Source organism: Syngnathus leptorhynchus, chromosome 6 (genome assembly GCF_054491065.1).
Source record: "Syngnathus leptorhynchus isolate UIUO chromosome 6, UIUO_Slep, whole genome shotgun sequence".
Classification (NCBI taxonomy): domain Eukaryota; kingdom Metazoa; phylum Chordata; class Actinopteri; order Syngnathiformes; family Syngnathidae; genus Syngnathus; species Syngnathus leptorhynchus.
The window spans coordinates 14,721,617-14,747,655 of NC_141200.1; the positions used below are offsets into that span (position 1 = coordinate 14,721,617).

General features: G+C 40.2%; 2 protein-coding genes across 3 annotated transcripts in view; both read left to right on the plus strand.

Annotated features, from left to right (window-relative positions):
- smpd3 (sphingomyelin phosphodiesterase 3) overlaps positions 1-14,238 on the plus strand; it is a 79,909-nt gene extending 65,671 nt beyond the window's left edge. Inside the window, exons 6-10 of the mRNA XM_085914358.1 lie at positions 367-528; positions 1,509-1,598; positions 7,300-7,363; positions 8,470-8,638; positions 12,097-14,238. Coding sequence (XP_085770484.1) covers positions 367-528; positions 1,509-1,598; positions 7,300-7,363; positions 8,470-8,638; positions 12,097-12,198 — 587 coding nt within the window. The 3' untranslated portion in view covers positions 12,199-14,238. The remainder of the gene's footprint in view (positions 1-366; positions 529-1,508; positions 1,599-7,299; positions 7,364-8,469; positions 8,639-12,096) is intronic.
- Positions 14,239-19,928: 5,690 nt separating this feature from the next.
- LOC147056140 (septin-7-like) overlaps positions 19,929-26,039 on the plus strand; it is a 63,577-nt gene continuing 57,466 nt past the window's right edge. Inside the window, exons 1-2 of one of the 2 annotated variants that reach the window (XM_085914636.1) lie at positions 19,929-20,447; positions 22,552-22,648. In XM_085914636.1, the coding sequence (XP_085770762.1) occupies positions 20,409-20,447; positions 22,552-22,648 (136 nt within the window). In that variant the 5' untranslated portion in view covers positions 19,929-20,408. Of the gene's footprint in view, positions 20,448-22,548; positions 22,649-26,039 lie in introns of both variants that reach the window. The other variant, XM_085914635.1, reaches the window with a different exon arrangement.

Genomic DNA, 26,039 nt, shown 5'->3' on the forward strand with positions numbered 1-26,039 from the left:
ATACATTTATTTAGGTTGACAGTCATAATGGCCCTCCGAAGGAAACTATGACAACAACGCGGCTAGAAACAAAAATGAGTTTGACACCCCTGGTCTATCTAGTATTTGTTTTCTATAGTGCTTATTCTCAAGGTGAGCTGGAGACTATCTCTGTTGATTGAGTGAGAGTACACATACAAATATCTTGTGTATACTGTAGACTACAATTACAAGGTATTGATTGTCATGTACAGAAAAACATAATTTTGCTGAGATAATGGGAAACGAGCAATGGTGTATTTCTGTGTTTTCCTTTTTGTTTACGTGGTTTTCATTGTCATGATGACAAACACAATGTTACATTTTCTTCTCTGTATTGTCTGCCAGGTGATGCCTCTGTGCGATGTGAACAGTTGGACCTGTTGCTCCAGTGGGGGGCAGAGTTCCGCCAGGCTTCATCACATCATTCTGAAGGGGAAAAAGTTCTTGAAGACCTTGTAGCCTTTGATGTTATTCTGGGTGACCTCAACTTTGACAATTGCTCTTCAGGTATGCATTCATTTGGTCAATTGGAATATTCCCATCCAAGAGAGTTACTCCAGTATATACATACGTATGTTAATTTTGGTCAATTGAAATAAACAGACACATCGACAACTTCGTGAAGCAAATAGATATCTTTTTCAATTCTTATTTTGTAGACGTCACAAATGTATTTGCCACTCCTCACTCCAAAAGTTTTAAAAGTAACATTTTAAAAGTAACCTTCCCAACACTGCATGGTCACCACTTCCTGCTTTCTTCCGTGTTGCCTGCTTTCAAACTGGCCGCAACTATACCAACTCCATCTCATCACAGAGGCATGAACAAAACTGAGCCATTTATATAGCCCACCGTGGCAAATTTATGATGTTAAGATTTCATAAATGACGACAGGATTCCTTGCTGAAAACCTGAATCCCCCCGGGGATTAATAAAATATCCATCCATCCATCTGTTCTTCCATCTGTCCAGTCCAGTCCAAGGACAGAAAGCCAAATTCACATTGAGTGCAGTGTTTAACCTGAAGATGGCTTCAAACAGATGTTTTTGCCCTAACTTCAAGATTTTATCAAACATGCACTGAAATGTCAAAGTAATGACCAGGAAATGTTGACTGCAATAGTAGACACCAAGGAGGAGACATACAGTTTATCATTTAAAAAAAAAAAAAAAAAGGTGGACTTGGGGGTGAATACCTATTGAAGGAATAGCGCAGTTTAAGGGAGGCACAAATATTTTTTTCTATTCTCCATACTGTTTGTTGCAAGATGGTTTTGCCCTGATTGGCCAATCAGAGGACCATTTTCTGAACTCCTTATTTTGGCTTGTTTGGCCAAGTCAGACTGTGATGTAAGAACAATGAATTGATTCAAAATGAATGCCTCATTAGCTCATGCCACAGGCCATGCTTCCTCAGTGACCGCAGAAAGTATCATCCCCCACTTCACGTCTACCTGAAGAATATTTGTTTGTATTTTTTTCAACAGAGGACAAGTTGGAACAACAACATGCACTTTTTTCTATATACAAGGACCCGTGTCGCCAGGGGCCAGGAGAGGACAAACCATGGGCTTTGGGTAACAATACACACACATTACAGCTCTTGTCACTCATTTAAAACAAGTGGACTCTGGAAACTTAAAGTAACAGGATACAAACAATACAAGACAAACAGGATATACTACTATAATCTGCTCTCTGGCTAAATCGGCACGCTTCCACCTTTTAAAGTGAAATCCATCTGGAACAGCGATGATGCATGGGAAAGTTTTGGTCTGGATAGGAAGTGTTATTTAGGCCAGCGGTAGTTCAGGGACAAGCGTGCCTTATTTATGGAGATGAGATTTTTTCTGATGGACCAGCACAACAGATCAGGTTGTGTTTCTTAAAAGTTATAAAATATGGAATCAAGAAATGAATTGTGAGGAGGATTATTTTATTTTATGAAGCTTATCCAGGAAAAGATAAAAACTAACACAACACAATAGCCAAATCGGCAGGCGGCCAGTACTTATCAGAAGCAGGATGTATTATTAACATTTCATTTTAGCACAATTCTGAATGGGGATCCGATTATTTTTCCCTGATATTCTAGAAGTAAAATGAACATTTACCGTAATTTTCGGACGATTAGTCGCTCCGGAGTATAAGTCGCACCAGCCATAAAATGCACAATAAAGTGGAAAAAAAACATATATAAGTCGCTCCGGAGTATAAGTCGCACTTTTAGGGCGAATGTATTTGTCAAAATCCAACACCGAAAACAGGCATGAACCAGCAACAACAGGCTAAACGATACGGTATGCTAACGTAACATATACACAAACGAGCTGAGAATGGGCCTGACGTAACATTCAGAGTTATTCAAGTATTACATAAATAACACGTTTATCAAACCATCTGTGTCACTCCAATTCATTAAATCCATCAATATGCTTTATGTAAACAATGCTGCAGTATGCGTATGCGCCGCATATGCTGACGTCGTACTATTTGTTTATTTGTTTGCATTTCTAATTATACCACAGATCCATGTAACGATATATCAAGTATATTTCAAATAACTATCATATTACAACAACATTATCAAACCATCTGTGTCACTCCATATCATTAAATCCATCGATCGTCTATTAGGTAAACAATGCAGAGTACGCTCGCCCTCGGATTCGTCATGATTTGCATAGCTAATTATTTCACAGACCCATATAACGATATATAAAGTATATTTGAAATAACTATCATATAGTAACAATATTATCAAACCCTATGTGTCGCTCCAATTCATTAAATCTATCGATCGTGTTTTATGTAAACAATGCTGCCTATGTGCCGCATATGCTGACGTTGGACCCGTTGCAAATTGCATTTCTAATTATACCACAGACCCATATAACGGTATATATAGTATATATTAAATAACTATCATATTACAACAACATTATCAAACCATCTGTGTCACTCCAAATCATTAAATCCATCGATCATCTATTAGGTAAACAATTCCTCGTTCTTCATGTCAACAACGGCGCGCGTGGGCTGCAGCGATCTAGTACATAACTATGTTGTAGCGTTAACAGAATACCAAGAAAGACGTGGGTTTGGTAAACGACTCTTTATTTAACAAAACAAGAGTTCAACGAGCCAACAACTACTGAACATCCAGCCACGGAGGTGGAAGAGAGCTCCATAAATAGGACCGGGGGTACGTAAAAGCATGGCCGAGCCCCATCCACCGTCCCCGGACAGCCACCCAGCCGAGCACCGGCCTCCGACTTTCTGGTGGAGCGTGTCAGGAGCGATGTTGTTGAACGCTGAGCCTAGGTCCACAAACAGGATCCTGGCGTACGAGTCTCCAGGTGGTGCAGGATGTAGTGCAGTCCACCGACCTGTTTGCCCGGTAGGCAAACTGCAGGGGGTTGAGCAGGGGGCCCGTGATGTCCTTCAGGTGGTTCAGCATTAACGAAAGATAACGATGATGGAGGTGTGGACAGAGGGGTTGTGGGGGGAGGTGTGTATGTTGATTGTGCTGCAGGAGGTCCTGTTGTGTGGGTGGACCGTTCAAACCTGCAGTAAACCTGTTAGGTTGGTTTGCAACCCTTGGATTCTCCACAGGACGAGGGGTTGGTTTCTTGAAGCCCGTGATACTCTGCAGACCTTTCCACACTGTTGAGGGATCAGGATTGGCAGAGAGGTGTCTCTCCAGGCTCTCCCCGTAACACCTCTTGGCTTTCCTGATCTCTCGGTTCAGTGTGTTCCTGGTCTGCTCGAACAGGCCCTGGTCACCACTCCTGTAGGCCTCCTCTTTGGCAACATCCTGAGGTTTGGTGTAAACCAAAGTTTGTCGTTGTTGTACGTGCAGGTCTAAGTCTGCACACACAAATTCTCACAAAAACTGATGTATAATGTGACAGTATTAGTGAGTTCATGCAGGTCTGAAGTTGCAGCTTCGAAAACTCCCCAATCGGTGCAGTCAAAGCAGGCTTGGAGGTCGTGCTTTGACTCCACTGTCCACTTTTTCACAGTCCTCATCACAGGCTTAGACATTTTTAATTTCTGATGGGACCAGATGAACTAGACAGTGGTCTGAGAGTCCTAAATCTGCACAAGTCACAGAGCGGTATGCATCCTTTATTACGGTGTAGCAATGGTCCAGTGTCTGTGCCCCTCTGGTGGGACACGTCATGTGCTGTCTGTATTTGGGGAGTTTGTGTGCGAGGTTAGCCCTGTTAAAATCACCCAGAACAAAAATTTGTGAGTTTGGGAGTATTTACTCCATGTCTGTTACCTGATCAGCCAGTAGCTGCGTGGGTTTGATCGCACGTGCGTGTGGTGGAATGTAAACAGCCGCCATGACAATCGAGGTGAATAAAACAGCCGGCAGTTTATAAAAAGAGGGCCGGCAGTTTATGAAAAGGTGCAATTCAACAGGAGAAAGAAATGACTTGGAAGCAGCTCAAAATAAAACATAAAAACATTCTTCAAAAAGGTAAGGCATGTTTTGCTAGGCTGTGATTGCACCTCACTTTGATTTTAATTTAATTATTTTAAATGGACTCACGCTATTAAACAAGGTCAGTATTAATTTGAACTAAAATATTAATCCAGTGGCTACTTCAAATAATTTAAACCCCAAATAAAATGTTTTTCAACATCTTCTCAGTTAATTCTACACTTTGTGGATTAATACTTGACACGAATGCAATTACCGTAATTTTCTGACGATAAACCGTACCGGACTATAATCCGCTCCAGCTAAAAGTCGGGGATATTTTAGTTTTTTTCTTATATAAGCCGCTCCAGACTAGAAGCCGCACATGCGCACGAGTTATTTACAAAGAAAGACAGTACACAGAAAGCCTTTTTAAAGTTTTAATAACATACTTTAACATGTCTTTCCAAATACTACTTGTGATGCAGCAGTAGTACAGCAGCAACACGGAATTGTGCACGCAAGTTATTTACAGAGAAAGACGGTACACAGAAACCGTTTGAAAAAGGTTGAAACCTTTTTAAAGGTTTAATAACATACCTAAACATTTCTTTCCAAACATTGCCTGTGACGCGGCAGTAATACTGCAGCAACACAGAAGTAACATACCATTAATAGGGCTGGATTAAAAAAAAAACATACCGGTAAAAGTCACGGAAACGCTGCAGTAACACAGCAGCAACACGGTAGCACAGCACTAACAGGGCTGGTTAAAGTAAAAGTAAAAAAAAAAAGAGCTTCATCGTCTTCATCTTCCTCCTGTTCACTGAAACCATCAAAGTCTTCCTCCTCAGTGTCCAATTGGAATACCTTTAGATATCCTTCGCCACACACTTTCTCAGTCTCTCTTTTGTCTTCGCTTTTATGCATTTCTTCCAGCATTTTTCATGATGAGGGTCTGTTCATGCTAATTTCATTCATGCACGAAGCGCTAAATTACATTAAACTAGCGAGTGACACGAAAATATATTCTTCTTCAAATAATTAAACATCTAATCTGGGCCGAAAGATTCTCTCGCAATGTAAAGCGTTTTGAATTATTACGGCTTCCATGTCGATTGGATTTTGAATTAAAGGCCAATCCATGATTAACTGCTTTCTTTGTGTGGGAGGAGACAGGTTGAAACTCTGGGTCTCTTATAGTAAACCTGCCAGTGAGCAGGTTATGTTCACAGAGTAAGTTACTGCAGTAACTGACACAGAGTTTAAGTTGCCTCTCTTTCTGGAACAGATAACTCAGAGTTTCCCTCATTTCAGGATTAATTTACTCTGAGTTTTCATGCTTTCGAGAATACCCCTCTAGAGTCTATCCTATCTTATTTTGGCCTTGTGTGGTAAACAGCCACTCAGACTCACATTAACCTATGGGCAATCAAGAGTATTCAGTTGTTCTAACAAGCATGTGTGATACAGAAGGAAACCAGATAACCAGGAACTGGCAACGCAGGGAGACAGCTGTGGGCAATTAAGATTCTTCAGTTGTTCTAACAAGCATGTGGGATACAGAAGGAAACCTGATAACCAGGAGCTGGCAACGCAGGGAGATCAGGAACATTCCACAGTGATATTTTCAAGGGAGATTTAAGGCAGACAAGACAGCCATAAAAAAAAACATGCTGCCTATGTTAACTACATGAAGATACATAATTATTCCCCATGTAAAAATTATAAAGGGAACATGAATGAGCAGCAGCAACTATCCATCCATTCGGGGGACACCCTGAACGGTTGCCAGCCGATCACAAGGCACACGGAGACGAACAACCATCCGCACTCGCAGTCGCACCTGGGGGCAATTTGGAGTGCTCAATCAGCCTACCTAGCATGTTTTTGGGATGTGGGAGGAAACCAGAGTGCCCGGAGAAAAGCCACGCGGGCATGGGGAGAACATGCAAACTCCACACAGGGAGGGCCGGACGTGGAATCGAACCGGCAACCTCCTAACTGTGAGGCAGACGTGCTAACCAGTGTTCCACCGAGCCACCCAGCATTGACTGACTACAATTAAATGTATGCATAACCTTGGTACTTTAGTATAGTTGATTCACCTAAGCCTCTATCCTAAATCAAAGTGGTTGGAAAATGCCATCAACATGGAACATCTACATTTCATGATGTATCTGAGCGAGCCAAGGCCCCTCCTTTTGATGCTACTTTTGATGTTTGGCAACAACTATGAACAAGCAAAATCTGTGCCAAAAAACAACTATTGAGTTTTCACATTTAAATATTTGTTCATTCAATACATTTTTTGAAATTATATTTGCGTTCACAAACTTTAACTGAAAATCATTTGGGAAAACCCCCCTGAAATAACTGTGGGATTTAAAAGAAAAAATAACGACAATGAAAATTCACAAATAGTTCAACAAACCAAACTTAATAACTTTACTCAAAGCACAGAAAAGGGGGCTGAAAGGAAATTAAACAATTATCAGATAAAGTTCTCTGATAAAGGTTTGTCTACTTTTTGACTGGAGAGCAAAAAAAAGGAAAAAGAGGGAGAGAAAGCGATAGAGAGACAGAGATTGAGAGTTGTTGTTATTGTTACATCTATTATTATGTTACACTGTTCAAACTATATTTATACAAGTGTCGTAATCTGGGTGCCCTAATGGGATTCAGGAAAATCCATGTAAGAACAGCTACAGTGCACGAGGAAAATGTTTAATGTAGAGGAGTATTAAATCATATATTGAAATGAAGAATTAATTAATTATGTGTGCCACTGTTTTCTGTCTATATCCTAAAGCACTGTAATGTTTTTATTCTGTACCATTGTAAAGGTACATTGCTGGATCCCAGTGGCCTTTACGATGATGAGGTCAGTTCACCAGAGAGTTTACAAAAGTAAGTCACATATACAATTTTGCTATGTTGTTGTCATCATGTTAGAAAGTTAGGGCCCTATTTTTGCAAGTCCAGCACAGGTAGGGTTTTCTTTTGGTATTTTGCAAGACTTGGCTTGTAGAATTGTGTGTGACTGGACATTTGCCCCTTTAAGTGTTGTTGTTGGCTGGAAGTAGACTTTTCCTGGCCAATTCTCACACTATCCCTTATTAGCATTAAATTCAGGGTAGGCTAAGGGCTAACCCAAGTACAGAATGCCGCGTCTGACATTGCGGAAAACAAAAAAGAAAGACCCAACTCGTGGATCATACCCACTTTGATTTCTACAATGATGAAGAGAGATTGGCCTACACTGGTGTCATATTTATGACGATGATCCATTCCTACACGGAAACGTTAACCGAATTTCGGTGTAAGTAATAAAATGAAACAGTACAGTAATAGAAACAGAAAAAACAATTCTTACCTTTATTCCTGTGGTTGGCGTGCACACTGGAAGGGGCGTTGCAAGAGAGAGACAACGCAATAGTCCAAAACGGCGTACGTACTATAGCATGTGAGTGCATAACGGTCCACAGCCTCCCCCACAGTGTAGTCTTCCGCCAAGCGCACCAACCAGTCCCGCGCGCTTTACAAATCTTATGATGCATTTGCAACTCTTGCGACGGAAAAATAAGGGTTTAAATATATTTGACGTGTGTCGTAAACAAGAAACAACGTAACTCGAGACCGTCGTAAACATGACATCCACCACTCACATCTGCAAAGCACCAAAATTGTGTTACACCACCTGCGTTGCAAAACAAACCTCCTTTTAGCCCATCTAAAGTTTTGTTTACTTTTTGTCACTTAATATGCAGATGCACTGGTGGACGAGACAGTAACACCCAACGAGGCGTAGCGCATCCATCAAATTCACAAACATGCCAAATAAGCCAAATTAAACGAGCTGGAAGCCGTGGCTGTTGTACTTTGTACCTTCATTCATGACATAAATTATAGTGTCTGGATGGGTGTCTCAACATTAACTTTGATCAAATGTTTTTCTGTATTGCAAATATTCATCAAATATTTCATACATATTTCATATCTCATGTGCATCATAGAGTGATGGAGAACGAGGAGGGCAGAAAGGAGTACCTGGTGTTTCCTCCCAGTAAAAGCCATTGTCCCTCCAGCAGCCAGAAGGGAAGAAACGTTCCACTTAAAGGCAATGGACGCCGGATTGACTACATCCTTTACAGTGACGAGGGCCTGCAACAGGACTGGAAATTGGTATGGCTTGGAACCATTGTACAATAAAATAAAATCAGTGTTCAGGGGTATTTTCACAAATTGTCAGTGGTGGTTACGCAGGTAGCATAACTAACTAACTAACTAACTAACTAACTAACTAACTAACTAACTAACTGACGTATTGGCCCAAATATAAGACGACCCCAATTATAAGACGACCCCCTCTTTTTCAAGACTCAAGTTTGAAAAAATACTTTTTGACTCAAGTTGGAAAAAACTTCATTTAATTTTTCTACAGAAAATTATTACATCTGAAAAGAATGATTATGACAATATATTTGAGAGAAAAAGCATGTTATTTTGCCTCATTCAAATCATGCAAAAACTGTCTAGCACATCTTAATATCTGAGCATTTAAATATGCAAACTAAAGTGCAATCACATTTGTAAATGAATGGCTTCAGGTTTTTGAAATGTAAATAAATACTGTGATAAAACAACAAAATTGCGATAACTGCATTAACCATCAAAGTGAAGTCTAACTGTAACCGTAGTCTTGAAGCAAATCTGAATAAGGAAAAACATTGCAATAAAATAATGCAAACTGCTACTGCTATTGTTGGGGAGCCTGAGGACTGTATAGAAGGTTGGCTCGGATGGTTATGCTCTTTTCGCCCCCGGGTTTCGGTCGGAACACAGGAGGAAAGACGTGGTTCAGTTTTGATTGCTTTACTGAATTATTGGCAAAAAATAATAATAAATAACCATAAATGAAATACTCTCGGCAACACACCAAACATAAGTCATCTATCGAGACAACAAAATACATTTGCTGGCGACCGTTAGTCACCGTGCCGCTGCGTAACGGCTACTTGTACGATGCGAGGGAAACCTTAAGCTGACCAGCTCAGTGGCCTAGTAGTAGAGTGTCCGCCCTGAGACTGGAAGGTTGTGGGTTCAAACCCCGGCCGGGTCATACCAAAGACTATAAAAATGGAACCCATTGCCTCCCTGCTTGGCACTCAGCATTTAAGGGTTGGAATTGGGGGGTTAGATCACCAAAAATGATTCCCGAGCGCGGCGCCGCTGCTGCTCACTGCTCCCCTCTCCCCCAGGGGATGGATCAAAATCACATGGGGATGGGTTAAATGCAGAGGACAGAGCCCTTTGAGACTGCTTGTGATTTAGGGCTATATAAACTTGACTTGATTGATTGATTGATTGATTGATTAAGGAGCGCGCCGGAGCTGTCAATCAAACGGCGCGCACACGAAGCAAACCGCGATTGGACAAACGGCTCAATAGTGGACAGTACTAACAATGAAACGTATAAACTCACTTTGTGTCAAAGACGCACACGATCACAGCAACATACTCAGTCAATTATGAGTGCATCAGAGCTGTCAATCAAACGGTACGCACACGAAGCAAACCGCGATCGGACAAATGGCACAACAGTGGACAGCAGTAACAATGAAATGTATATACTCACTTTGTGTCAAAGACGCACACGATCCCAGCAACATACTCAGTCGATACCAACAACGTTTAACTTACCGCTGTGCACAAGTGAAAATGGGTATAATGTCTTGACCCCGAATGTAAGACGACCCTCACTTTTTCAGTCTTATTTCAATGCAAAAAACATTGTCTTATATTCGGGCTAATACGGTATATACTCACTTTGTGTCAAAGACGCACACGATCACAACAACATACTCAGTTGATACCAGCAACCTTTAACTTACCACTGCGCACAAGTGAAAATGGGCATAATGTTTAGACCCCGAATGTAAGACGACCCCTACTTTTTCAGTCTTATTTCAATGCAAAAATCGTCTTATATTTGTCCAATACGGTAACTAAATAAATAAATAAATAAATGATAAATAAATAAATAATACATTTACAAAAAAAATCATTGCAATAATTTCATAGGTTTTTCTTCCTTTTGTGCTTGTCTTTGATTTTCTGTGGTTATTTGTGTCATATGTAAGCCAAGATCAATTTGAGGTATCTTTTGAATGACGTTCCATTACTTTCTACGTACTGGCTAGCAAAGTTGGAGCATTTAAGATGCATCTTGGACTTTTAAGACACAACCCTTTACAGCCATCAATTGCGATGAAATTTGAAAATACAAATAAATACACACGTGAACACATATTAGACACTTTGTTTTGTTAGATCTTTAATTCGTCTTTTGCATAAAATCATACCCCTGCAACCCAGTCAGCATGATTGCTTCAATTTACTGCATCTTGAACTGCTGTCCTCCTTGGCATATGTGAAAACTAGATATTTAAATAGGTCATTGAACTAGAAGGGTGAACAATAAAATCTCATACACTGGAATTCTCTAACATTGGAAGTATGTTTGTTTTGGGAATTTGAAAACCTAAAACGTCACTTGTAAAACATGACTTGAAAAGCATACTGCTGCATGACGCTACCTTGTGGCAGAACATGGTGACTAACTTCCATTCATGTCAGCGACTACGTTTTTACTTAAAGGCAAACCTCAGCCGACATTTAATGTTTGTTTTTCAATAAACCAATCAGCCGCAAGATAGTTACCACTTTTTTGTAGAATGTAATGAAGCCTGTGTAAAATTAAAACAGTCATTTTTTAATATGCACACACATTTACCAGTGCATTTAATATTTGTCTTAAAGGTTTAGGCTATGATTTTTGGCAAGAGGCAACCATTCCAGAGTGTGCCTCACTACTTGCTTAAAGTCAAGGGCTAGACTCTGGGGGTGATAAGCAAATAAGATAAGAAAATTAATAAATGAATCAATAAATATGATTGCATCAAGTTAGGAAAATATTACTCTGCCTCACATAGGAGGATATATTCCAATGCAAATTTAAAAATGCTGAGTTAAAAAACCCCATTATGGGTTAAAAATTAGACCAACCAAGGAGGTTGGGTCAAATTGACCCAACATCCGGGTTTTGGCAAAACAACACTTTTTATGAACTGCACAGCTAACAATTACAAATAGCTTCCTGAGCTAAATTTTTAACCCAGCCTTTTAAACGGTGTAGGCAAAAACAGCCAATTAACCCCCAAACTGATTAATACATTTCCTTTGATTTAAAACTGTTATAATTGTTTTAGTCTTCAATCATGCACTTAAAAACTTCATATAGTAGCATCATTTTGACTGCTCCTTTCTCATCTGCATGTGAACTAGTGCTGACTGATACTGATTCCCTCCTCTGTGACGAAAAGGACAAACATTACATTGTCGCCTCACCAATCACCTGCAGTCTACCCTGGAATCATCAATAATACAGAACTTTAACCCAAAAGTAATCATATTTGTGTTGAAGAGCACTGGGTTTTTAGTTTGTTCCATAAATGGGTTTGGGACCTGAAGTGAGCGTAGAGATTTGGCACCCCTGCGCTATCTGAACAAAATGCCTTCAAACATGTGATACATGTGGGTTTGAATGATTCATCATGAGGACCTTTTCCCTTTCTCCATAGGAAATAGAGGAGTTCAGCTTTGTAACACAATTGGCTGGCCTTACTGATCATCTGCCTGTCGCCATGCGATTGGCAGTCTCCACAGGAGAAGAAGACTCCTAGAATGACCACCTGTATTTGTCAGAAATATTGCCATTGAAGCGTGATGGACAACAAAGATGAACAAATTATGTTTTTATGGATCAAGAACATCTTGAGAAGGAAGGTTTTGAGTGGCCAAAATGGAATATAATTCCATGGATAGGGAATATTGAATATGAAAAAAGAAAGACTGTGACTGAGGGTTGGGTCAATTACAGTACAAAATAAGAAGAGTAATTTCCCATACACCTCGCACACTAATACTTGTAATTTGCCATTGCCAGTGTCTGATATCATCTGGCCTCTTTGTTGCTTGCACTGTGGACAACACCCTTCTATTGCACCTGAACCATGAATAAATTGTTTCGAGTAGTTTGTTAGTTAGCGAGCAGTGTCCACATTCACAGACGATGTTGGGGCTTAGAAATGGAGGCATTTTGCCATTTTGATTCAAGAGTGCCATAGCGACTCAAACAACATGAAGTGAAAGTGCACTTTAATCTAGATCTGCACAAAGATTTACTGGGTTACAGAGTTCCTTGGCCCGTGCGCTGCAGTTCCACAAAGTTGTATTGTCCTTTTTTCAAGCACAATGTACTGACAGTCGGGGGTACGGCGCAGGGTGGAGGCATCGGTCACATCTGGCTGATGTCGAATTGGTCTATCTAGGCCTTAAAGTTGAAGTCAACCCCAAAATTTTCTTTACAATAGTATGTTGTATGTGCCCCCACTAGTATAAACACAGCATTCTGGTTAAAATTTGTGGAATATAAATTTGTGGAATATGAGTCAAAGCAACAAAGTTAATCTGGTTTTATCCACCTCAGGGGCGGTCATTTGCTGAAAATGACATCACAGTTGCTCGGTGCACAGGTCCAATCACGGCTCACCAGTTTTCTGAAGATGGGACGTGATTGGCTGTGACCTGAGCAACTGTGATGTCATTTTCTGTCGACAAGTAGCAAAATCGCTGCTCCCTAAGATGACTAAAAAAAAGTAGATTTTGCCTGTTTGATTCACAAATAAAACATTGTTTCAACTAGTTGTCCTGCACAGAACATATTAATGAGAAATGTTTGGTGTTGACTTTTTGTTAACCTTTAAAATGGACTAACAAACGATGATTGTTTTGTGCTTGGGGGACGTAATAAAAGAAACAACTGCAACTAGAGCTTCTACAGTAACCATCTGTGTCACTGTGTTATGCTCCCCTCCCAAAAGGCTATTGGTCAGTTTACTTGTCATTTACCTTACCTGTCCCTTACCTCAACAAGTGTCTTCTTTAACAAATACAATGATAACTGTAGAAACTAAAGTAGTGTGATTTCTATTGTTTTTTAGGGGGTTAAAATCCTTGCTTCATAGAATATAAACCATTTAAAATGAATAACTATTTTTAAAAAAGTATGGGAAAAGGTTTTCCAATTTTATGTTTCTAGCATGTTTTACAGTTTTGAAAAGTGAAATAAAGAAAGAGGTTTTTAAGCTTTTCTGATGTATGTTGGAAAATGGTATCAGTTTACAATTTTAATATAGCAACTACGTGCTTGCTTGAGTTTGCATACGTAAATATCTTGGAATGTGCCCTTAGACTTACACACACTCACAATTATTGGGCACCAATGCAACTCTGCTGCATGTTAAACGCCACCAGTTTAATGTTACGTGACAATGCCATATATTCTCAAATAGCCATATTGGATATCCTGCTTTACTATGACAAATGTGATACCACGTGGTTTGGCACAACCCCACATGAAAAGAGGATGTGAGGTCTATACAAAGGCCCGTGTGGCAACAAAAAGCCATCTTGGGTACTTTCCAGTATAGTAATGTTTTATATAGTTGTTATTTATCTTTTTCAGAGTGGCCTATCAGGATGTCACAAGGAGAGATTGGGGGGGGGGACGACTACGACTACCGCACACTACATCATTACTTAAATTTAAAGCGAGGCACTTTTTCACGCTTAAACTTAAATGATGACTTTTAAGGTGTTTTATTAGTAGTAGGTGTGTTACGCATTGGTCAACTACTAAGAGAAAGATTAAATCAGCTGAACAAATATTATTGACATATGACATCTGCACTTTGCACAATTTATTGAACAAGTAACTATTTGTTTGTTTGATTGATTGATTGATTGATTGATTGATTGATTGATTGATTGATTGATTGATTGATTGATTGATCGATTGATCGATTGATCGATTGCTCGATTGATTGAGTTGGGCACTAAAAGAAACTTTTTGTAAGTTTTGACACAGATGTGTGTGCAAGTCCAACCTGAATTTACACATTTCAGAACTTATGAACTGTTGTTCCTACAAATGAGAGGTAACATGGGACCATGTCTATATTCATATTGTAATGTTTGGTAAACAATAGCAATGTGCTCTAACCAGATCAACACACACACCTGCTACACTCGGCTGCCCTTTACTCTCCTTAATGTCCTTTTAGGGTACTCGTAAACATTATTTATTGTTGTTATGATGTTAATAAATGTTTGCTTTTGAATTATTATTCAAAAAAGTATTCGGGTTATATCGTTTTGAAAAATGAATTCATGAAATAGGCCTGGACAAAATGATGGTACCCCAAGAAAAGATTAGAAATAATTAGACCATAGGGACGTGTTCCTCAAATTAGCACCACATCAAATTTACACAATGGCTTAGAGCATAGGTGTCAAACCGAAGGCCCGGGGGCCAAATACGGGCCGCCACATCATTTTATGTGGCCCGCGAAGACAAATTGTGCATCAAATCCGTGTGTCATTACTAGAATTGCAAATTGTCTTCACTTTCAAAAATATCTTTTTTTTTTTACCAGTTTTTACTCGACTGATTTGAAAACAAGTTATTTGTCAGTTTGTTTTGTAGCTTATACTGTATATAATATGAGGTGCTCATACATTTATTTGGGTTGACAGTCATAATGGCCCTGCGAAAGAAAATATGACTACAATGTTTGACAAAAGAGTTTGATACCCCTGGCTTAGAGCTATTTTGGAGAGGCCTTCCGGGAGCCTGTTATGGTAATCATAGAAAATAACTGTGGAAGGAGGAGAAATATGCTGTCTGAAGAAATACCTCTTCAAACCTTATTGTAGACAGCTGAAGTAGTTTCTGCATTAAGATAGGACAAAAACACCGGCTCAGAGGTGCAGAATTCTTACTGCAAGTTACAAAAATGTCTTGCTTGTAGTAATTGCCTCAAAGGTTGTGCAACAAAGTATGTATTGAGTTCAGGTTATCATCATCCATCAGGCCGGTTTATTTTGAACCTCAGTTCAAAAACAATTTTCATTTATCAAAAGAATTTCATGAACAATGGGATACCAACACTTATGTCCATGTTGTGATACCAATCATATATGTACTGAGGATAAAACATTGACATGTTTGGTTAAGGAGTGAGTAGTAATGTTCTGAAAAGCCAGTAAAAGTATTTTTCCCCATAACGGTAATGGTGGCCTACGCACACTGAGGATACTCATACATCATATATGATAGTCTCATGATGATTGCACACACCATTCTCAAAGGAAGAAGAATTTATAGGAATTCAGACATTTTCAAGGTGTTATTATTAAGTGTAGTTTAGTTATTAATAACAAAGAAGTGTGGAAATGATTTCATAAGTACACATCTTAAATATTAGCATATACTGTACGTGAAGTTAGCCATGCACCAAGCATAAGTATCACCTTTAAATTAAGGGTTATTGGTTCATGATAGTGACAACAATGACAAATAGTTTGGACACGCCATGATGACAGTCTTGTCATCTTTGAGTGTCACAATCTCTCGTACGTACAGTACAACCTCTTTAGCACACTGGTTCTTTGTTTTGTTGGGTTTATATTAGATTCAATGCCTGCATAGTTTGATACAGACACCAAATGGTGCCTTGCGTTGTAATCAGGTTCCGTAAAGTCCATATAAAATAAAGTTTCCACTTGAGGTAAAGTTGAGAATACCACTAAAATTGTCCATGGAATTCACTCTAGTTTTGTTTTTCACGTAACACAGATTCCGTTAGAGCCCAATGAGAAATACATGGCCATATGTATCATTGATTTGGCCTCATGACTTAAATACTGCAAATATTCAACTTGAACACAATTGTTTAGGGCCATTTTGAGTCCCAGGCCCATAAATTTGCTAAGAGTTTTCTCCCGACTCTGAAATAATTTCACAGTTATGGAGAGAAATTTATATTGTCTCCCAATTAATGCAGTGAGCTTTGCTTTCTAGATGCAAAAGACGTTATCTAGCTTTGTTTGCCATCAGATAAGAAATCTTTTGTTTCACTCTCCTATGTAACTTTGTCTTCTCCAATCTTTTCATGTTGATCTTTTTAAATATTTATGCCTCTTTTTTTTCGACTGGAGTTTGTCATGCTTGGTTTCAGTTATGTACTTGAAGAATCACAATGTTTTTTTTTTCTTCAATAAAGTTTTTCATTTGCTTTAAAACAGACAAACTGTCTCAAAATCTGTGTTTAATTCTTTTGATTTTGTAATTTCCTGAACATCTCATATAACCCCTTAAATTATAACGGTTGTTTTAGCATGTTAGAATATTATTTAGTTTAGACAAGGTAGGGCAATTAATTATGTGCAGCACGAACTCTTTAGGTTGCAAGAGCACTCTTGGGTAGAAGTCGGCATTGGATAATGATGTGGCCGGATTTCCCGCAATAGATGCAAAGTCCCTGTGCAATTCGCCTGGCACGTACCTCCAGGGAAAGGCGAGTTCTGCCAAGTTGCATGGGCTCTTCCCTGGGGTTAGCAAGCGACACAGGGCTTGTGAAAGGCTTGACAGTTAGTTGAGGAAGAGCAGCGTAGGGGCAAGCAGGCTTGGCACTCCGGTGGCATTTTCTGATGCGATTGTCAATCCGAATTACTCAGATTAATTGTTCAAGAGTCTCAGGTTCATCTTGGAAAGCCAGCTGATTTTGAAGCTCCTCAGACAGTGCGCAAATGAAAGCTGTTTTTTACCCAGCCTTGTTCCATCCACTTTCAGAGGCTAAAATCCTGAACTCAATGGCATAGTCTGCAGCTGATTGAGAGCCCTGATGTAAAGAGATTAGCTGTTTGCCTGCAGACTGATTAATGAAAGGCTGATCAAAAACTCTTTGCATCTCCCTGGAAAATGTTACTAATGTTTCCAAGATTTCTGACTTTGATTCCCACAAGGGGATGGCCCATCATCCTGCTCTTCCTCGAAGTAAATTGATGTCATGGGTCAACTTTGAGCGATTGTCCAAATATGCACTTGCCTGTTGCTCAAAAACCAGGGACCAGTTTAACAGGAACCGGCCACAAGCTCCTCTCTCACCGGAATATTGTTCAGGCGATGGAATTTTGGCCTCCCGGTGAAGAGAAAAAACTTTTGTCAGTGAGTTTGTATCTCCCAGATTAGAGGTGAGGCTGTCTTGGAGCAGGTGAATAAATTGGTAATGGAATAAATTGGTAATGGAACGCTGGATGCCATCCGTGCGACTATTGAGTTCACGGTGGTGGAAAGGTTCTGAATAGAGTCCATAACTGTCTTCAGGAGATACTCGTGTTGAGCGAGTAATACTCCTTGCTGCCTCACGGCTCAGTGAATTGGGTCTTCTGAGTCTGCTGGGTCCATGATGTTCAGAATGTACTGTCACATTTAATGCAGGATTTTGACCCAGAAGCAGACAGTAGACATGTGAGAAACCAAAGATTCTTTATGTACAAAATTTCAAAGTAAGAACAGAGAGCAGAGCTGGATGCGGAAGGCATAAAAGACAAACATTCTGACAAAGTGTAACTGAGTAACTCAAGTATATATAGAAAAAATTATGAGACGGAGCTTTCTGCGCCACTGCCCCCCTGATCTGGAACTCTTTCCCTGTGCACCTACGTCATCCCCAGTCTGTGGACAGTTTTAAAAATGGGCTTTAAACTTTTCTCTTTAGAAAGGCTTTCCCCGGCTCCTCATAGATGTCTCCAATTGTCTCTGTGCTTTTATGCTTTTATGCCCTATTCTGGTTTCTTGTGTGTTTTTATTACTAGTCTTATTTCTGTAGCACTTTGAGACTCTTTTATGAAAAGCGCTTTACAAATAAAATGTCTGATTATTATTATTAACAGAGTTTGAAACTCTGCACATGAATTCTGTACCATTGTCTGACCTTATACACTTTACTTTTCCATAAGGTGCTGTATCCGCTAAGAACTTTTCAGTTGCCTGCACAGTATGATTTTTTGCTTTGAGAAACTATACAAACACTGCGTTTGAATAGTCATCTGTGAATGACTGCACATATTTGTAACCATCAATAGAATCATTAGGAATTGGACCTGCTGGGTCTGTATGCACCATTTGTAAAGGAGCCTCTGCTCTTGTATCAGGGGTTCTAGTTTGGGTTTGTGCAAACTTTCCCTGGACACATACTTTATACTCTCGATTTGGCTTTATAGTATCTCTCTTAATTTTCATACCATTCACCACATTCTTTAGTCTGAGCACATCCTCGTAGTTGCAGTGGCCTATTATTTTGTGCCATGTCCGCAAGTATTACATTGGTCAACATCATCACTCTCAGTGTGTAGATAATACAACTTGCCGTATACATAGATGTTGAATTTTGTGCCGTCTGTATATATCACCACGCTCTGTCCTTGCTTGAAAATGACTGTTGCTCCACAGGCAGTGGCTGACTTGACCGAAAAGATGTCTTGTGGGTAGGAGGGTATAAATAATGCATCCCTCAGGATTGCCCTGCACGGTCGTCCTGTGTTGTCCAGCAGGATCACCTCTGCAATCCCCTTGCACTAAGCAACACCCCTGCATAAGGTGCCATCTGCCAGCCCAACACAATGCGTATCCGGCTTGAATGAGTCATCAAAACTTGTAAATTTGGATATATCCGTGACAATATGGAAGGTAGCTCCAGTGTCGACCATCATTCCTTTCTTCGGGATGATGCGCGCTGGGTGCTGGTCTCTCCTGATGTCTGCATCCTTGATCCTAAAGGCGTAGTCTGCTGCATCCGATCCTGATCGGACAAAAATCAGACATTTGGTTAACTGCTTTATATGACATTATGTATACGTGTTTTACGTTGTTATATGAGTTGGTGTCCCCAAAATTAACAAATGTCGGCATAACGGGTGTTTTTTCAACCCTTTAGTCAAACACAAACACATTCAATATAATAACAAGCCAACAAATACAAAATTAAAACATCAATGTCGGCATAACGTGTGTCGGCTGGCAATGGCATAGCGGCAATGCTGTCTGTCACTCATTCGTGAATCTTGGCGAACGACCAATCAGCACCGAGTGATTATAGATGGAGGAGGCGCTTTACGAATCAGTGACGTAATTTCCCGTTCACGAACGAGTCAGTGACGCAATAATAGTAATAGGGGGGTAGTTGTATTGTTTGATGTGTATGGGTTGTTTCCACGGGATGTTGTACATAGAATAATAATAATTTAAAAAAAAAGATCAGTCCGCGGGGATGGGGGTAGGGGGGAGAGATGATTCGTTGAACGATACGTTTGAACGAATCTTTTGATTCTAAAGATTCAGTTCATCTAAAAGAACTGGAATACCCATCACTATCGTTTACTGAATTACGACTTCCTGTCGCAAGTTCCAGACAACACGTTTAGCGCAGCTGTTTTTCAGAACAAGAGTTTTTAGCCGTAAGTGCGTCACTGGCTACAATGTGATTTGCGTTGATGCTACTATTTTGTAGTATTAAATACAATACTGTAACTAGCTTTCCTGGTTCCTATGTGGAAATTAAAACACAATTTTACTGTAGTATGGTTGTACCTATACAAGAATTAGAAAACGAAACTCAAAATGCTATCTAGCTAGAAAATAATTAAAACATAATGTCTGAGCTCTAGAGAACCACGTTTCGGTCCAAATCTAATTTTATCTTGAAGTTTCCAGACGGAAATAGCGTCGAGTACGATCAGAGTAAAAAACAGTAGTGGACAAAATCTGACATCGTATTTGCTTCTCTAAGATTCTCCTGTCGGTAGTGTTGGGATTGTCGCTAAATCCTCAAATATATACAAGTTGTTTACTTTGACGCACGGTGGTTTAGTTTATTCTCAAGAAAGCCCACTCGGAGGAATAAGAACCGCGCGTTTCTTATCATTCCGTCATTCTCTTGGACGCTAGTCGGTGACTGTCCATTGCAGGCTGGGCGGTGACAGCATTACAATGATCGAACGACCAGAAACTGCAGTTCCCAGCATTGCTGTAAGTCTTTTCTTTTCTTTGCAGCAGACACGCGTAAAGCCATTGACATTATGGCATTATTATTGGTTGCAGGAAAAATTAACAACTGTACTCATTTCACAAAGAATCGATCCTCTCAATCAACCTCGGTTGACCCCGTTGGCCCTGTTAGCTTCGTCCCTTCACATGCATGGAGTCCTTTCAGAATTGGGACGTTGAAGCAAGCGTCTTTACGCATTCGTTCAAACGAACGTTCTCGAAAAGAACGCCACAAACTGGTTCGTGGGGTGATGGTTATAATTTGGAGGTTAGTTGGAATATATGCAGTCATCTGATTTGTTTTCATTGTAGCAGAAATCAGCACTACAATCACAGCAACTGTTTTGGGTAATTCATGGGCTGGCAGGGTAGTAAAACATGCGGAAAGAAAATTCCACATTGCTCTCCCCTCTATTAAAAGCGACTCAAGAATTAAATGCTGCTCGGGCACATTGAACTTGCAGCATCACCAGCAGGATTCTTGTGCGTATATGTGACGTCATGTTTCTAATGTAGTGAACCACACAGCTACTATGACCAGAATGTAGACTGGGGGAAGGGTTCACATGAACAGTATGGGCTGAGCTTTCCAGCCATTTTATCACTCTCTCCTCTCGTCTTACATGTTTTCCTCGGGTGTACCACATGACTAAGGGAATATGAAGCCATCTTCCAAAATCTTGCTACCACGTTACACCAAAGCCCTTTTCTCTTCACGTATTTTTTTTGTATCCCAACATAATTTTATGTGTGTATGCACGTTTCTCGTAGGTGGGTTAGGCCATCCTATTATGTAATGCAATATTTATTCCCTTACCACCTACACTCACAACTTGGAATGGAATTGATTAAGTGCTTCAGGATAGCTCATTGCAGCTATAAATATATTGGCAGGGTAGTCAGTGTCCTGTTTGAATGCAGGCCCGTCTGTCTATAATGGACTTTGTGGTACGCCATTGAATTTTGGTATCTAACGTTAACTTTTCTTTTAGAATACATAACATGGCTGTGCTAAAAAATTAAAGGAAAGAGGCGCGACTTCAATTTAGGGCAGTCCTGCTGATTTCAAGCGAATTGCCCAATGTTGAATCAGACTTGATAGAGGCTTAATTTTAAGCGACTGTAATGGGAGAGAGGGGTTGATGAGAGATCAAAGCAACTGTTTGCAAATCCTTGATGCAACATAAAAGTATTTTACAGGAAGACTTTAATGGGGAGTTATTGCATTGATGTGAGGATATTAGAATACTGGGAATTTAGCTCAACCATAACCTCAAAGAGACAAAAGTGCATATCACTAGTCTTGTATTAATCATTTCTAATCAATGTTTTATTTGTCTTTTTTTTAGTTTGATTACATGTCAATAGAGTACAGAGCAGCATTCACATTATGCACGGCAGAGCCTGAAAGGTTGCTCAGAGACAGGCAATCCAATGATCAATTGTTTTTGCCTATCGTAGCGTGTAGGACAGTTTGGCAGGCAGGGTGTTGGGCGCAGTAGGGGTTTATTCCATAGTACAGTGTTAAGGGAGTCATAGGCAAGAGAAGCGGGGCTGAGGAACTCCTCACGGACTGAACAGAGAGCAGCCTCTTTTGACCCGAGATTTTCATCACATCACATGGAGATGATTCAAAATGTAGGCTATTGCACAATGAGATGTTAATGTTGCGGTATCGTAGTCGGTATGTGTATATATATGTATTGGTGTGAATCTTTTTGTCACTATTGAATTGTTTCACTTTATCTTCACTGCATCAAGAACCCCAAATCTTGTTTCTCCCAGGTCTGTCCTTTTACCGCCCTTGTTTGTATTGCCAGGTGCTCTTTACTTCGAAGTAGCCCTGCTTCTGTTCGACATAGCGATCCTAATTGCAGGTTCATTTCAAACAGGATTGTTTTGATTCATTAATCTTTGAAAAGCTCCCTTTTATATACATACGTATATCTAAGGAAAAGTTTTGTTATATCAATAATGAACTCTTAATGCTTTGACAAAGCTGTATGTTGTTAATACTTTACAACAAACAAAACACTTCACATGTAACTTATTTTTGTACTGATTTGTGTCTTTTGTGTATCAGCAGCGGAATTTGGAGGGCTATGTGGGATTTGCTAATCTTCCCAACCAGGTGTATCGGAAGTCCGTTAAAAGAGGCTTTGAGTTTACATTAATGGTTGTCGGTAAGTAAGAATCCTTTGTGTCTGCTCTTCTCAGCATGTTTTGAAGATGTGTGTTGGTGGGTCACCAACACATGTTGAAAGAATTTAAAGTATTTCAGGCATCTAGTACACTCATCTGCTTAAGGTGAGGAGACAGTTTATGCAGTGATTAATGACCCCGTATGGTTTTGCTGTAAAGCAGCCAAGTAGTAATTTACGAAAATATCATTTGTTTGAGCTGGAGTGTTGAGTTTTCCATCACAGCAGATCCCTTACACACATTGACACATTTTAAATACCGTAATTTTCGGACTATAAGTCGCGGGTTTTTTTTCATAGTTAGGGTGGACTTATATGTGATTTTTTTTCACAAATTTTCAAAATTCAAAAATCAGCAATGTAGTGAAACCGCGATAAATGAACCGCGATGTAGCAAGGGATTACTGTCATTTGAAGTGCAAGTGACGTCACCGACGCCGCACAGCGATTGTTTACATAAAGAACAAAAGATTCGATCACGGGATGACAAAGATGACGAAGGGCCCCACGTTTGAATGATTTAATGATTTGGAGTGACACAAGGTTTGAAAAACGTATTTATGTTATAGTTATTTGATATATTTTGTTTCGTGTAGCAACTTGTATATGTTTTTATTGTTACAGTTCAGTAGTTTTTGGCTCCTTGAACTCTTGTTTTATTAAATAAAGAGTCGTTTACCAAACCCACGTCTTTCCTGGTACTTTGTTAACACTACAATATAGTTATATACTAGATCTGTGCGGCGCATGCGCGGCATTGACAGAAAGGACGATGAATTTGATCGAGGGATTTAATGATTAGAAGTGACACAGATGGTTTGATAATATTGTTGTTATATGATAGTTATTTGAAATATACTTTGTATATCGTTATATGGATCTGTGGAATAATTAGAAATGCAACTTACGAGTCCGACGTCAGCGATGCGGCGCATATGCGGCGCATACGCGGCATTGTTTACATAAAGGACGATCGATGGATTTAATGAATTGGAATGACGCAGATAGTTTGATAAACGTGTTATTTATGTAATACTTATTTGAATAACTCTGAATGTTACGTCAGGACCGTTCTCAGCTTCTCGTTTGTGTATATGTCACGTTAGCATACCGTATCGTTTAGCCTGTTGTTGCTGGTTCACGTCTGTTCTTGGTGTTGGATTTTGACAAATACATTTGCCCCAAAAGTGCGACTTATACTCTGGTGCGACTTATATATGTTTTTTTTTTTTCACTTTATTGTGCATTTTATGTCTGGTGCTACTTATACTCCGGAGCGACTTATAGTTAAAAAATTACGGTACATGGTTCAATATTGTCAAGGTTGACATATTGACTCACTATGTGGTACAGCAATTTATGCGAAGTGGGATATAAAAAACAGTGTCATGCTATCAGGGGCTTCAAAGCCTTCTCTGCAGGCCCAGACACTATCAGAAGCACAGACTTTGAGTGCAGGTATTAACCACACAAAATTATTGGAATCGCTGGTTCTTCTTTAGTCTATCAGATTGTAAAGTCATCTCCAGAACACCTTCCTGCAAGCCTTGTGGCTGGCCAGTGAGTTTTTCCATCCTCTCATTGGTTCAGCTACTATCACTTCTGATTGGTTCAGCTCTATGTACATAAAAGCTTGAGTTAGGGGGAGAATGATATCAGGTCTTTTCTCTGTTTCTGCTATCCGACGCCTTTTCCTCACACTTTGTTGATTTGATATGGAGAAAGCTGCTTCGTGCTTCTTTGTCTAGCTGGCAGCTATGACAGAAAATCCTGGCTAGCTTCGTAAGAGCCATTGCTATTTTGCAGATGTTTATAGAATAGAGTAACAAGACCTAACAATATTTTTCATGTACTGTTTTTGCTATTCTTGATTACATAAAGAAACTCAGAATGGGGTGAGTTAGATTTCTCTTACAGATAAGGATGCTTTTAGCAATGTGACAGATAACTGCCATCTTTATGGAATGTAAAAATCAACATGGAATGAATCACGACATTTGAGTCATGTTTTTAGGGCAAGTGACACCACTTGAAACTTCATGGTAATTTCAGGCAAAATATTTGGCCCTTGTTGGTGAATATTGTTAACAGAAACTTGTCAGAGAAAATGTTTCTTGAATAGGAGATCAAACAAAATTGTCGAGGAGATATTTATGTTTTAAGTTGAAGTTTTGTTTTACTCTAATTTGGGGCTGGGCTTATTCATTATCAACATGTATCGAAATTGACACATGACTGATGAAAATACCGTGGATAATATTTTGAGATACACAAAAAAAAAAGCCAACTCCAGCATTGTGTGTTGTAGGCAGCGTGCAGCCGCCTCCAAAACACAAATAAATAACAGCTAAACCAACAATGAAATAACTAAACCAATTTATAAGTGCCTTGTGTCATAACTGTGTGACGTGTGACATTCGAAATGTGTACTCAGTACACCTCTACCATGGTAGCATACCTTCGAAAGTGGCGTCTCCAGCTCAGCCTTGGAAAGACTGTTGCTGCGTCATACCATCTTTGCACCAGGGAAGCAAGGAGAGAACTTGCAGTGAGCATTGAGGGAAAACACTTGGAGGTTCAACGAGCCCCAAAGTACCTCGGCGTGCGTCTGGATCGTACCCTATCCTTCAAACAACACCTTGACGATCTGAAGGCAAAGGTGACATCCAGGGTTGCACTGATCCGCCGCCTTGCTGGAACAACGTGGGGAGCCTCTGCTAAGACCTTGCGGATTTCTACTCAAGCGCTGGTCTTCTCTGCAGCCGAGTACTGTGCCCCAGTTTGGAACAGAAGCCCCCATGCCAAAAAGGTGGATGTGGCAATCAACAACGCCCTCCGAATTATAACAGGATGCCTGAAGCCCACCCCCGTGTCCCTCTTGCCTGTCCTTGCGGGAATAGCGCCAGCAAACCTTTGCCGTGAGGCTGCCACCCTCGTTCTCGCCAGGAAGGCAAAAAATAACAACTGGCACACCCTGCATAGCACCACAACAACTCCAGCTCCACCAAGCAGACTCAAGAGGCACCACGCCTACAACATTGTAGCACAAGAGATGCTCAATTCCATCCCCGAGGACATTTCCAGAGATGCCTGGCTGGCAGCAGCTTGGAAGCAGGAGTGGGAGGCAGCTGGTCCATCCCTCATGCACCGTTACATCTGGGATCCAGGAGACGGCGCCATAGGAGGAGACGAACTACCTCGCCAGCAGTGGACCACACTGAACCGTTTAAGATCTGGTGTCGGGCGCTTCAACACATCCATGCGACAGTGGGGACTGGCGGATAGTGCGGCTTGCAAGTGCGGAGACCCCGAGCAGACGGCCGATCACATCATCAACACCTGCCCCCTATATAGACCACCCTCGGAGGCCGGC